The following is a 15,070-nucleotide window of genomic DNA, read 5'->3' as shown; positions in this document are numbered from 1 at the left end:
CATTTCTTTCGTTAGTGCTCTGTATTGATAATGTGCATTTATCTGTCTTCTAAACTGCTAATCACAACAATTAGCTCCTTGACAACATCTGAGACGTCTAAAGGGCTGTGTGTGTGTGTGTGTGTGTCTATGTATTAGGACTCTGCAGGAGAGCCCTTGTACAAACTGTTCCGAGCCATCAAGCACCAGATCGAGAAAGGGCCCGTGGACGCCAGAGTGAAGAAAGCCAAGTACACCCTCAACGACACGGGCCTGTTGGGCGACGATGTAGAGTACTCCGTCTTGGTGAGATGGACGGACACACACACAATCACACACAAAAAACCCCACACTCACACACACAAACTGGTAAACTCAGTGTCGGAAAAACTGTACACTGCTTTGAGATTGCATGGTGTTTTGTGCCTTCTGAGCAACACAACCATGCACGCGCGCGCATACACACACACACACACACACACACACACACACACACACACACATGCGCACACACACAGTGCAGTTGCCATGGTAACCACCAAAAACCCCCAGGGCGACTGCCCGCTTTTGTGTGACATCCATTTTCAGTGTCAATGTTCTCTGCTCGAAAACGACACAGGCAACACATTCCCATATAGCGGGGAAATGCATGGCTTAGGTGAAAGTACTACTTGTTGGTACAAGTGTAGAGAACCAGCTACCTCCACAACTTCTCCTCGACCTCCCAACCTGCACCCGCACCCGCTCTGTGTCTATTTGGGCAGTTTACGCAAGTCAGGAAAAGCCTGCGTGTCTCGCTTTGGTATCGTGTTTCGGTAATGGAAGCTAATGTGAACACACGGCTGTTTTCTGTTGAAGTCAGCACAAATAAAAAGACCCATGGGTAATGGCGTTGTCGAGGACAATTACCAAATTAGCCTGAATTACACGTCTCCTGCCGTGATGGATCGCCTTCTGCGATTGAATTATAGAAGGAGGAAAAAAACTCGATGGGCTAGATTTTACAGGCAGACACCGTGTTTCCTTTTGGCTTTAATTCACAGCGTGCTCTTCTCTTTCACCTCAAAGACGGACAGACGGGCTTACGAGGTTTCTATTGCGAGTGTGTTGCCCGCCCCGATGTTCGAGTCTGTCGAGTGGTCAGTTAGTTATTTCTGACAGAGTGTGGGAGGCGAGGTGGGTCAGAGTTTGCACCCGCTGAGCCTTGGTCATTAGCTGGCCAAGGTGACAGGAGTCCTTTCAGGTGTCACCACACAGTGTGCTTACAGGAGCCTGGTTGCCATGACGACAGCATCCCGACAGAGGGTCTCTGTGTGTGTTTGTGTGGGAGGGTGGCCGGGTAGGTGCATGTACAGATATATCTGCCATATATATATATAGATATTAGAGGCTTAATGTGTCTGTGTGTGTGTGTGTTTGCCAGACCCTGCAAGTGCTGGTGCAGGGCGAGGGTCCGGATGTGACGCCCGTCAAGGTGCTGAGCTGTGACACCATCTCGCAGGTGAAAGAGAAGATCATTGAGCAGGTGTACAGGAACCTGCCGTACTCCCAGCGGCCCAAGGTTGACAGTGTCGCACTGGGTGAGTAAATGAGGGCACATGAGAAGAGGATGAGCTGAAGCGGTAAATGTCTAATAACGATGAATAATGTAAGCGTTACAGGGAGGGAAGAGGACATCCAAATGGAGACGCTATTTCAGTCCTGACTGAAATGCCTTTTTAATTAAATCAGAATGCATTTGTCTAAATAGATAATTGATTATTCATTTCATTCTAACTTCATTTGATAGATTGTTTTTTCTGTCTCTGTTTGTGGGATAAAATAGGCATCACCAAGGATGAGAAGTTATTCAGTGTCATGAAGCAACATGAAGATAGCCTTCATCCCTAAACAAAGTTTTTGTTCACTACTGTAGTCAGGAACCTCGGGGACTGACTTGAAAGGCAAAAGCTCTATAGACATTTTCCAACATCAAAGACATTTTTTATTCCCACGCAGGCTGTAGATCTCATTCCTTTATACATTTTAGATAAGCAGAGATCCGTCTTCTTTCATGGTGAATCGGAAAGATAACCCCCTTACATTTGGTGGTACATGTAAATGAATCATATGTCACCGATGGTGTGGAGCTCAGGTCTGCAGTTGTGGCTGATTTTTTTCTAGATTGGAAATGTTGGGGTGCAAATCAAAGTTTGCAATTAGATTTAAATTATTCAGAAAATACTGGAGAGAGAGAGAGTGAGAGAGAGAGAGTGAAGGATGGGTAGCTGGATTTATTTCATATTATTAGAGAATAACCTCAGGGTAACAATGACCCATGATGAAATAAATGCAAACCGTATTGAAAGAAAGAACAAAAGGTTGAAGTATGGAGACAATTTGCCAAACAAGGCAGCACACCTGCAGTAGCAGCGATGATTGATTGACTTTCTCTTCCGGCCTTCATCACAGAGTGGCGCCCGGGCTCAACAGGACAGATTTTGTCTGATCTGGACTTGACTTCCCAGAAAGAGGGCAGGTGGAGACGCTTCAACACTCTGGCACACTACAACGTGAGTACTGACAACATTTTAGTGTCTTGATGAAACATATTTAAAATAGAAGGGATGTGAGGAGGCAGAGGGAAAGTAAATAGCTATATGTGGGCGTGTGGATGTGAATGATGTTGCCTATTTTCACCCTATTTCACTCAAAGCTGTACATCTTGTGTCACAGTGGTGTGTATGAAATCTGTCTTCTGCACATTTACACATCAACAGACATCGTGTGATTATTTGATTAATGCTCTTTTAAGCTAATTACCCTATTTACATGTCCATACTATTAACCACCAGTCAAATCAATGTTAATTTTCTGACTTGCTTGGTGTTGACAACATGCCAGTATTCACTAAAACAGAGTTGGATGAGAAGATTGATGCCATGTTCACATGTGTCCATTAAATATGAAGCTGCAGCTTGTTGGTTAGCTCAGCACAAAGACTGGAAACGGGGGGAAACAGCTAGCCTGGCTCTTAATTAATGAGCTTTAGAGTTGCTGGTAGGCATATTATGTTACTGTAAGAAGAAACAGACTAGCTGTCATCCCGTTTCCAGTCTTTGTGCCAAGCTAAGCAGCAGATCAATGTGTGTCCCTTAATCAAATATATAAGAAAGCACAACATAGCTCTTTTCCTTCAGTGTTTGCCTTCGTCAGTTTAGCAACATGCCAACAATTTCTCATTTATCACCACCAGCTAGTTGAAAGTGCCTGGACTTGGTTTGTTCTCGTCAGCTCTCAGTGGCGACAGAAGGCCACTAAATCTTCTTGGCACTGTATTGATCCAAGTGAAATAAAAGGTCACTCGCAAAAATCCCCTACTTGTCCCCCTTTTCTCTCCTCTCTCAATGGTACTCCTTCTTTTTCATCCTACCTGCTGATGTCTGGCAGTTGTTCTTAAAGGACAACCTTGCTGCCACAGATTCATTGGTTGTGTCAGATTAGTGCTAATCACAGTATTTGTGGGTTCAATAATGGGTTGACGCCGAAGAAAATGGCCCTTAAGTACCCCAATAAAGGCCCAGCGTTGCTGTCCACTCAATCGCATTGATTATGAATTAGTTCTGGGGCACTAAAAGAGACTGCTGACCTCAGTCACAGCACCTATTAAGGTGTGTGAAGTGAGTGTGTATTGTATAGTGTGAGTTTTCTGTCTAACAAAAGACTGTTATGTGCATTCCAGGTGCGAGATAACGCCACATTAGTCTTGTCCAAAGTGTTCTCCATTCAGCAGAACTATGACCAGAACCAGGAAAACCATGAAGAGCGTACGTATCTCTAAATACACTCTTAGTGTACACACAGGCACACACTTGTTGAGACAAGCATACATCAGGTGTGAGCTTGAGAATACAATGCTTGTCTTTGATTCTTATCCCCAGGGTTTTTGTCAACATCCCCGCTCTCATTTAACATGCTAATGCATGTTGTTTTATGTATAGCGCACTTTGAGGTTATGCTGAAATAATATGCACTTTCATCTTCTGCCTTTTTTAATGTGCATTTCACAATAGTTTATTGTTTAGCATTTCTTCTTGGATATTCTCTCTGCATCCAAATTCAGTTGACAAGCACCCTTCCTCTTTATCATCTGCATATTTTCTGTGAGAGTGTGCGTGAATTATTAAATAATCAGAATCATTAGAAGAAAGTCTTAAGTTTTGTTTTGTCCCCCGCCCATAGGGAATGCTCTGTTGGAAGATGACAAAGTGTTTCACATGGTGAGGCCGGCAGACGAACTGGATGAGATCAAATCTAAACGAGGGAGCATAAAGGACAAGTCGATGACCAAAGCCATTACAGAGATCTATTTGACGCGACTCCTTTCTGTCAAGGTACAAAGACGGGCTCATTTGTTCAATCAGACATTTGTTGAGTTGTTCTCTAATTCCTGGAAAATAACAATTTGTGCTTTTCCAGGAATAGTTTTCAGTCAGCCAACTTAAATTGATGGCTTCTGGCAGAAAATGCTAAAATACTCTCAGAAAAGCCTGAATATCTACACTGCCACTGCCTGCAAATAGATATATCTCACAGCTATGATATTTCTGGCTCTGCTCTCTGTCTCTGCCCTGTCTCACATTATTTGTGGCTCCTTTCAGGGAACACTGCAGCAGTTTGTGGATGACTTCTTTCGCAGCGTGCTGTGCTCTGGGTCAGTGGTGCCACCGGCTATCAAATATTTCTTTGACTTCCTGGATGAGCAGGCGCTGAAACACAACAATGTGGATGAGGAGACCATCCATATCTGGAAGACTAATAGGTAAGAGTACTGTACACCTGCCTACACAGATACTGTTTAATTTGTATGTACTGTACAGTAATTAGTGGTGGAGGAAGTCTTCAGATCACAAACAATAAGCTACTATGAGGAACTTTCATTTTGTGTCGATTTTTAGCGGTCCCTGTGCACGAAAGCGGTAGTGTTTCGGAGCAGCAGATTCCCTTTAGAAAACCTCTCATTTTACTGCGGCAGGGTCTGACAGTCGGACCTGCTCGGTTCTTGTTTCTGGTTCTCCCGTTCCTCGCTTCCCTCCAGTGGGCCCAGCAATACGGCCTGGGCCTCCAGCAGCGTGCTGTTGATATTGGCTCCCAGTGGGGCGAAGCTCTGCTCCTGGCCAGAGGGGGAGCTGCCGCTGCCAGGCACGGAGCTCTCGCCTCCTGATATTGCCTGGAATCCGACCCAGTGGCACCGATGGCTAGCATTAGGAATAACTATATAGAAATCTCCTCGCTGATGGTCTCATTTACTATGTAGGTCATGTAGACACATCAGTATTAAATTGAGACTCTATCATAACCAGTTCTATGTTCCTCACAGTAACTTTAAGAAAACAATAAAGGACTTAGAAAAAGGAAAAATGACTGAGAAGTTAAGAGGAGAATCTTTCTTTAGTAGAACTGCTCAACTCATAGACGTTTGCTTTTTTGTAAACTACTTTGATAGAGCGTCGTATTTATAAGCTTATCAAATGTTTTTTTAATGCAAAATCTTATTTTGAAAATTAGGCCGAACTAGCAACTATATCTGTCAAATGTTTGTAGTAGAGTAAAATGTACAATATTTCCCTCTAAAATGTATTGGAGTAGAAGTATAAAGTAGCATAAAATGGAAATACTAAAGTAATTACCTCAAATTTGTACTGTACGGTGCTTAACTAAAATCTCCAGTAGCGCGCACACACACACACACACACACACACACATACTGTCCAAGTCTGAGCAACACCACACATCCCAATGCCTGAGATACAGTAACTCTCCAAGAAATAGAACTTACTTGTCCAAGAAAGAGCTGAATACAAATGCACAATTGTGGCTCACTTAGTTTGCATTTGCAATCTCCCTGCTCCCATGTGACATTTAAGTGCATAAATTAGTGTCACATCGGCTGAGGCTCAAGCATACAAGACGACGTGTTGCATTTAGATGCTAGTGATTGACGTAAGGCTGGCAAGAGAGCACCCACACAAGGACAGGAGATGAGCGATTTAATTACTTACCAGACTCCACACCACGTTCTGCATCCACCCATTCTGTTTATCAAATCAACTGAGGGCCATGTATTAAATATGAATGTGTGTATGAGCCACAACAACAAACAAACATGGTAATTATGTCCCAGGCTAATTAAATTCTGTGATTATAGCAACATTGCTATTTTTATGCTTCTATTGTGTTCTCACTGCAGCTTTCCCCGGAGATATTACCAAACCAGTATGAATTTTACACGGTTTGCGCTTCATGTCTCAGATGGCGGGGCATTCGCACTGATCAGGGAGGAGAGTTTTTTGGAAACTACTGTATCTTGGGCATTCTTTTGAATGCACAAGGTGGCATGAGGTTAACAAAGGAGCGTGTGGAGCGCGTGTTTTCCTGTTCAGAAGGGAATTTAGCGAGCGTACTCGAGCACTACAAAGTCGGTGCTTTAGGTTGTAAGGCTGCACGCAAACTTGAAAGGTCAAAGTTTTGGTGTTGCTTAAACATTTCTAATCACGTTTCGTTGGAGAAGAAACGCATCATTGACTGTGTCTCCACGTAGATGCCTTTTTGTTATTAGGAACTTCTCTGAGGTTATTTTTTTCTTCATTTCATTTTCATTTAATCGCAATGATTCACAGAGAGGTCAGTATCATATGAAATAGTAATACGAACTAACAATCGAGGGTATTGTTCTGAATAAACTGAAACCCACAAGAAAGGCTTTTCTCCATCCCTGTTATTATCTTGTACTGCACTCAATTGCACCTCAGGCAAGTGCTCTCACACATGAAATGCCTCTCTGACACAAATTAATTCACAGATGTAATGCAGCTGATTCGATTTTCCCCCATTCTGGAGCAATAGAAATGATAACAACCGCGATGATGGCCTGTTTGTTGGCCTTTTCTTCCACGCGCAGCCTTCCTCTGCGGTTCTGGGTGAACATCCTCAAGAATCCCCACTTCACCTTCGACGTCCACGTGTCTGAAGTGGTGGACGCCTCGCTCTCCGTCATCGCCCAGACCTTCATGGACGCCTGTACCAAGAGCGAGCACAAACTCAGCCGGGTGAGTGGAAACGGGATGGAGGAGGAAGAGAAAAGGGGGGAGGGTGTTGAGGTGAAAGAGCAAGAGGGAACAAGTGAGATCAGACTATAAAGTGGATTACATGAGAAGTAAAACGGAGTGAGAAGTGGGAATGTCAAAGGTCACTCAATCTCAAGTGCCATTGTTTTTCATCCTTGTGTCCACTTTTTGTCTCTAGGACTCTCCAAGTAACAAACTACTCTATGCAAAGGAGATCTCCACTTATAAGAAGATGGTGGATGAGTAAGTCCTATCAGCACAATATTCTTTCGATCTGTTGTTTTCTCGCCACTTTAAAAGGCTTCTTTTAAGAGATTTGTCAATAACAATTATAGAATGTAATGATTAAAGCATCTTGTCTCCTCTCCGTGTGTGTGTGTGTATGTGTGTGTGTGTGTGTGTGTGTGTGTGTAGTTACTACAAGGGCATCAGGCAGATGGTTCCTGTCAGTGATCAGGACATGAACACTCATCTGGCAGAGGTGTCACGGGTGAGAAACACTGCTGTCATTTTCTGTTCCACTTAGATTGCTCTGCTATTAAAGTTATAATCCTTAAAGTGACAATCCTTCAGAGTTCAGTCCCAGTTCAGGCCTAGTGAAAACAATGGGATTTTGCTCAGGCCTTGGGAGTCTTTATGTTGATACACGAGCTTCACATTTTCAGAGTTGTGTGCATAGTTTGATTTTTTTATATGTAATACAGAGTTTTTTTCTCTTATGTCGCCGCAGTCAACCATTTCTTAATACTGCAATTATATATATATATATTGCGTTACTTTCATCCAATAGGCAATAGGTTCAATCCTCATTGTGTGTTGTGTAAGCTAACATACATTTATTTAAAAGAAAAGCTTTGAGATTGCCACTTCAAGCTCTCAGTCCTTGTTGATTATGCGATAGCTGTGCTAACAGAAAGTGAGGTTTAACGCAACAGGAACATTCCTTAAGCAGCTATTTCCTCAGAAATGCAATCGAAAAGCAGTTGGTGCATCTATTTACAATGCAAACATGCAAAGTCATTTTGTTTTCATAGAGAAGTCCGTCAATAAATTCTGCTACTGTGATCTGATTTCCTGCTGCGCGAGAAGCATCCCAGAACAACAACAGGGCACAGTAACAGGAGTTGGTTATCTTGCGGAGGAGGTGTGCAATTGGTCCCTGCATCTGTTAATATGTCCACCTACTGTTTCTCCCAATGAACCAACTCCTATTATTCAGTAGTAGTAGTAGTAACACTAGTGGGTGGAAATGCAGATTCATTTGCATTCTGGAAATTAGGTAAAAATTTGCGCTTAATTTGGTTGGAGTTGAATGCTTTTAATGTCAACGAGCTGGAGTTGGAAATTCAGGGATTTCGGGAGTTTGGTTTGCATGAACAGTAACTTAATACGGTTCTTATACAGATGTAGGAGAGCGAACAGTGAGGCTGATATCAATGAGAGAGAATGAGATAGTTTCCTGTGAATCCCTCGTGCATAGGTAGGCAATTTACATATAGCGCGGGAATGGCGGACTCTGCCACTAACTAATGAAAGCTATATAGAGACGTCATTTCTGAATGTAAATATTGTCAAAAACGTGTTTTATTTCATAAACATCTTAAGGATATAACTTTGACATCTAATGGTTATTAATAATAATAATTATTATAATTTGTGTTATTATTATGCCTCGTAGTTCTTTTGTCTACAAGTGTTTTTTTGTTTTTTTTAAACCTGGAAACAAGTACTGTACGTTGCTCATTCATTTCTACAGTTTCATGGTTAAGTTACATTTTCTCTTTAACCCTAATTGTCTTTTATGTTCTCCAGTCTCACACAGACAAACTGAACACACAAGTGGCTCTCCATCAGCTTTACCAGTACGCCAGCAAATACTATGATGGGGTAAGAGGCCCTTCTCTTTCCTATCGCACCCAAAGGAGACTATTCCACTGAATGCACTACTGCCCACTATATTATTGCTTTTTCTTTTCTCTCTCTCTCTCTTCACTCTTGATATGCCAGAAGAGTGATTGTATGAAATTTTAATTGAAAGCATTTCTGTGGGATGTGAATTGGAAAATTGCTCTGGGAATTGATTTTTAAGCGTCCATTGTGCATTGCCACTTGAGGTCACGAAAAGGGGATAAACAAAACCTAATGAACAAGTTGGATAAACAAATGGGGCTGTCAGTCTCCCCTAAGTGTTGCTCGCAAACAATAACAGCTTATATGACGTGACTGTTGATGTCAAATAACACCATCCTCTCCTCCCACTCTCCGCCCTTTTTCTTCCTCTTTGTCCTGTCCTCATTCTCTATCCGTCTCCCCCTTCCCTGTTTCCTCGCTTTTCCGACATTCTTCTTTTGCCCTCCTCTGCCCAATTCTTCGCTTATCATTTCCGACTTCTCCTTCATCCTCCTCTATTTCTCTCCTTCCATTCCTCTTTCAGATCATCGCATCCCTAAACGAGGACCCAGCTGCCCAGAGTAAACGGCTGGCCCTGCGGCTCCAGCAGATAGCAGCCATCCTGGAAAACAAAGTGACTGATTTCTAACCCACGAGTGGAGGGAGGGAGGGAGGGAGGGAGGGAGGGGAATGGTAGGATACCGCCAGTGACTACATGGGCTTATTTCTTCTTTTAGAGAATAAAACATGGAAATAAAGAAAGGTGAGAGGGGACTCATGTGGTCGTGTAAATTGTACATCTTGGCCTTGGGACAAATTTTCTGTGCTGTGGAGTAGCAGGGACTCATGAAATGCAGATGGAGAGTAAAATGGGGAAGAAAATGATGTGTTACACTGTCATAGGTACGCCTTAAAGCTCACTTGCCAAACCTTAAAGGTCTGCTCGCTCATTTATGCTTCACTGAATATTGCTCCCACAATGCAGTGCGGTAGACCTATCTCTGAGAGTTAAACCCCTCTGTGGAGCACAGGCGATAATCAGATGTCCAATTTCTTTCTGTGTAGAAAAGGTTTTAAGAATTGTATTATATATTTTTTTTATTGTGCAGTCTTTATGCGGAAAGCTTTATAAGGAAAACAAATTATCTTTTTAAATGGATCACCGTGTGGTGCGGATAGTGTTTTTATTAGCCTGTGTGTGTGTAGATGTCTGCGTGAAGTACAACATGTGAACAAGAGCGTGCGTTGCTAAATTTAAAGTGTGTGTGAATGTGTGCGAATGCGTGTGCACACACAGGATGCCTACTGTCAGGCGTGAAGGCGAAGGGACGCCTGCTTTCCGTCATTTTAATCCCCCATACCCAGTGACACACTGGAGCCTGTGCTCTGACGAGCTGTTTGACAGAGACCAAAGGGTCCTCACAAGGACACTGGTTAATCTAGCAATGCACAGGCTCACATGATTGATAGGTCAATAGTAGTTTCAGAAATGTTTGAGTAAAATAATTTTGACTCAGATTTGCTTCAAGATGGATTGCCATTTGTGCTTGGTGGAAATCGATAATAGCACAGTCTGTCTCCCTTTATTGTACAGTGCCATGATACATTCCACTTCAACTAAAGCACAGAAGGACATTTCAAAAGGTTTTTTAAGACATTTCAGTTCATATTTTTTCTGTGCTGTAAAACTTTTTTTTAAGTGTCAGCTGGAAGCAACTTTATTCTCCCATGAAACAATGTTAGCCCTGCAATAATATCAGAATATCATGAGCCACAATCGACACTTGCATTAGCTTACTATGTGTATTCACATCCAGTAGCAATTCAGCAATATGTTAGAGAAATTTCCAAATTGATTCATTTATTGTTAGTGTTCATGATTTTTTTTTTAGTGCCATTTTTTTGTATTGCTCTTGTAATGTTCCAAATAGTCATCGAGCATCCGGCCGCTAAAGCTATGAAATAGACTTGCTGATTACCTGCCAGAGATGCAGTTGCTTCTTGGTATGTTTTGAACAAATTACAGCGATTCTAGCCTTTTGTGTGATGTTCGGGAGATCAGATTCAATCATGTACATAATTGTTGTAGTAATTGAGTCGTTGATATGTCAGTGTCAGATCCGAGGTGTCGACAGGGTAGGAATGAGGGTTTGATATTTCTTGGGCCATTGAACGCCGCCATGCTTCATCCCTTAACTGTGGGTTTTGCTGTTGACAGATGATTTAATTGTACTCCCCCTATCTGATCATGGATGTGTGTAGTTGACGGAGCACAACGGCGCTCCAGAGACCCCAGAATGTTAACGATTCCTGCCTTGGCTAGAGAGAGGTTTGCACAGACCTCGAGCCTGTCCGTCTGCCTGCTGTCTCAGCGTGGCACCCTGGCATCCCGACCAACAGCACTTGGCACTGCCCTCTCAGCGCAGTGCAGAGTGGCACTCTGTATAATGGAATCAGCAGGGGAGGCTTTCGATCTTAATTGCATACCGACCGCAGACTCCATCCTCGTCTCCGCCGTTGTTTACTGCTGACTCCGCCCTCACTGACAGAGTTGATGCAAGAAGCTTCTTTCAGAGCCTTTCTTTAACCAAAAATGTGCCTTATTGAGTAGGATGATACATATATATTGTTTCTAAATTATTCTATTGTTAACCTAGGTGATTATGATGATGATAGTGCTATAGACACAGCAATGTATTTGGACTTGTGATATTATGTGTGCTGTCTAAATTGCTAGATGTCCTACTGCAGCCATGTACGTGCCAATAGGCTGAAGACATTTCAGTATGATTTCTTTTACGGTTGCCGTTTCGATGTGTGCATTTCCTTTGGGTGTCTGTGGCGTGTGCTTAGTAGGACTTTGTTGGCTATAGGGCAAACGGCCAAAATGAATAAATGTAAAACAATGTGGCCAATGTTATTTGGGTTTCCCTTGAAAGTGTCTGGCATTCCTAAATTAGTCTGAAATCAAAAGGGTGTCCTTATGTAGACTGAATATAGCGCAAAATTGTTCCAGCGGTGTTCATTTCTTTTGCCCTGTGTTTCTAAGCTGTTCCACAGTGTGTACGATAAATGACTATCTATACTCGACAAATGACTTTTCTTACTGCTGTGCAGTTATTATTTTTATTTCATGTTTCCTATACCATATAAATCTTTGTAAAACATGTTGAAATACTGTATCTTAACTGTATAATCCTATGCATTGAGTCCTGGGACAAAAAACTAAAAAAACAAAAGAGAAAAAAAGCTGTTTGTGCAGTTGTCGAGACTTTTTCCATTTGGAAACTTGTGAATGTGCTGTAATGATATAAGAAACGGGGACACTCCATTTTCAGTGCAGGGCCATTAATGGGAGCCAACTCGTCATCCAAGGCAGCTCAGAAGATTCTCGATCTTGTACCTGATTTGGTTGAACTGGATGAACTTAAATTTTACAAAGGTTGTGTGTGTACGGAGCAGTTACCCACATATTTCATCATACACTCCTCCGTGAATAAACTCAGAGACATATACGCCCTTCATATCTGCTGTGTTTCTTTCACTTTAAGAATATGGATTTGCTTCAATTGAACACTCACCTCTCATGCATATTGCATGAGATACAATCACCTTGGGTGATAGAGTAACACTTGCCCCAGGTTTCTTGTTAAAGTGAACTGAATCCTTGCTTTAAGTCTTTGGTATTTATGTAGCATTACATTTCACTCACTGAAGAGCTTACACACAGACAGGAGTGATTGGTGGATTTATGGAAATTATCACTTATTCAAACCAACCAATCACTTTACGAAATAGAGGGCCAAGTGCATGAACATTTTCTACAGATATTTCTGCATATTATGACTTCAAAGTACTTTCTTGATAGCATCAGTGCTTATATGCCGCACATACCCTATAATAATGATGGCTGATGCCTTTTCCACCCAAATGCCACATCTGGTTCCTGTCACACGGCTCAGAATACAGAGTAGAAGCAAAGGTCTGGCTTCATGAAACGAGTTCATAATGTAAATAGCCCGCACGGCATCTCTGTCATCGGCGGGGAAGGTTGAAAAATTGCTGCGAAAACATTAATTAAATACTGACAGCTAAAAATGAAATTGGAGAAAAGAAAGATGAAAGGCAAAATTGCCTCATCTGACTGCTTAACAAACCCTGACGTAGGGGTGGGGATATCAAAGACAGACCAGAGGCCTGCGCAGGCCATCATCTAACTGAGCAGATCATTGATGCAGCAACAGATAGAACAACTTCAAGGGCTGCTGCCAGAGCAAGAGTGATTACACTTGATTATTGCAAGCACGGCATCTTGTACATTATCCTTGATCGCTGCTGGAAAATCAGTCAATACTGTACTTAATATTTCTATTAAGACATGCAGCTTACATCATTTTGGGAGTTAACATTCTTTGGCGTGCACTGCATTTGTGATAAGATTTCAAAATAACCATCCCCTTGAATGTCCAGAAAGCAATGATACTGCACACTGAAAATAACGGTTTTAAGTCTGCAGGGTTTCTGTCAAGAAATTGGGTTAAAATCTGCACGTTGCTGGCTTCTCTTCTCCTGCCTGGGATACTTCGCAGACAGCCTCTCCTTCAGCAGGAGAGGGTTGTGTTTACCAGCAGGCTGCATTTCACTCGCATGTTTCAAACCATCTAATGAGATTTGGCTTTGATTTCCTTCGCCTTAGGGGAAGAGGAGGAGGAGGAGGACTTGGTGAAAATAAAAACAATGATGGCGTGGTGTCATTTTTAAACAGTTGTTCTGATGAATAATTTAAAACCTACCAACAACTGATTCTATGGCTCGCTAAGCTCAGCAATAACCCTGGAGCAAAAGAAAATATCCTGTTAGGTTTGGTTGCATTTTTAGCAGATTTGCAACTACATGATTTGAGAGGGGTTTGAATTTAAACTTCTTAAAACCAGAGCGGTCAAAGCTATTGCAGACAGTTAAATCAGCTGTGGTCTTTTTAACAGGTCAGTTTAATAGGCTGGGAGGAGAGAGAGAGAGAAAAGACGACTCGTCTATAAAGAGAACTGTTCTCTGGGAGGTGAGTTTCAAACCACAAATACAGAAGCCCAAACATTAAAATGATAGAATACCCTGTCTGTGAGTTGAGGTTGTTGTGCTTTGGAAGACTATATCTGTGCATTTTGGCTACAGCTATAGTATATGTAGCCTAAGCAACTTGGAGTAAAAATAAAACATTATCCACTATATTTTCAAAGAGACCTGTTCAATAAAAAACTTTTAAAAACCTTTGAGAAATTTTAAAATGAGAAAGCCTTTAACTTCCAACAATAGCCTAAAACAGCAGGTTGTTTAGAATGTGGTAAAATATATGGATTTTTTCTTTCAAGTCAGTCTTACAACAATATTCACATGCCCGGGAATGCTATTACAAGTTATACAAGTTAATGTTATACAACATATTGCTTGTTGTAAGCATTCCTCCTGTGGGCAAATACCATACCTGATGCAACGCCAATGTAAGAGATGAGGGACAAAATCCACTTTACTTTGAAACATTGTCTCATTCTGGCTTCTGCTGAACTTTGGAACAAGCTGCATTTTTGTACAGAACAAAGACTGTTGGTTTTTGGTTTTCTATCCAGTATGGACAGAATAACCATATACATGCATTGCTGAAGAATGCATGAAGTGCTGTCATTCCTGCCTGATGATGATGTAAATATCTGTAACACATATTTAATCAACGGAAATCTAGACACCATATTCTACAAGCAAGTGTGTTAGCCTGTACAGCCATGCAAAACACAGTTGATGTGTGTGAACCCCATGTGGTAAGGAAAAAAGCTGCAGGTTTGTCCATAACTGTGTCGATGAGTTTCTGAATCCCGCGCAAAATTTGCTCGAATACTCTTCTGCTGCATTCAGGCTAATGGGAGAGACAATGCGGTATATGTTTACGGAGTGACTGAGTTCCGTAAATGCTGGTTGCTTTTGTTGGTTATTTTGCCTACTAACAGTTACTAGTCACACTAGCAGTTAGAGATTGATTTAGTATTCAATTTCAAAACGAGCCAAACGTTGCAATCCTTCATGTAGATGTTTTTGTCGCTAAC

General features: G+C 41.9%; 1 protein-coding gene across 7 annotated transcripts in view; it reads left to right on the top strand.

Moving 5' to 3' along the window:
* The window catches only part of plxnb2b (plexin b2b), a 117,619-nt gene extending 105,120 nt beyond the window's left edge, over positions 1–12,499 (top strand). For all 7 annotated transcript variants that reach the window (XM_076089416.1, XM_076089418.1, XM_076089417.1 and 4 more), the window contains 11 exons: positions 139–285; positions 1,403–1,559; positions 2,431–2,531; positions 3,701–3,785; positions 4,201–4,352; positions 4,620–4,780; positions 6,920–7,067; positions 7,264–7,328; positions 7,500–7,575; positions 8,898–8,972; positions 9,520–12,499. In XM_076089416.1, coding sequence (XP_075945531.1) covers positions 139–285; positions 1,403–1,559; positions 2,431–2,531; positions 3,701–3,785; positions 4,201–4,352; positions 4,620–4,780; positions 6,920–7,067; positions 7,264–7,328; positions 7,500–7,575; positions 8,898–8,972; positions 9,520–9,624 — 1,272 coding nt within the window. In that variant the 3' untranslated portion in view covers positions 9,625–12,499. The remainder of the gene's footprint in view (positions 1–138; positions 286–1,402; positions 1,560–2,430; positions 2,532–3,700; positions 3,786–4,200; positions 4,353–4,619; positions 4,781–6,919; positions 7,068–7,263; positions 7,329–7,499; positions 7,576–8,897; positions 8,973–9,519) is intronic.
* The last annotated feature ends 2,571 nt before the right edge of the window (positions 12,500–15,070 follow it).

Source organism: Anarhichas minor, unplaced genomic scaffold, assembly GCF_050575085.1.
Source record: "Anarhichas minor isolate MPS153535 unplaced genomic scaffold, ASM5057508v1 ptg000011l, whole genome shotgun sequence".
NCBI lineage: Eukaryota > Metazoa > Chordata > Actinopteri > Perciformes > Anarhichadidae > Anarhichas > Anarhichas minor.
Note: the sequence above shows the minus strand (reverse complement) of the source record. Positions and strands in the feature narration are given on the sequence as shown.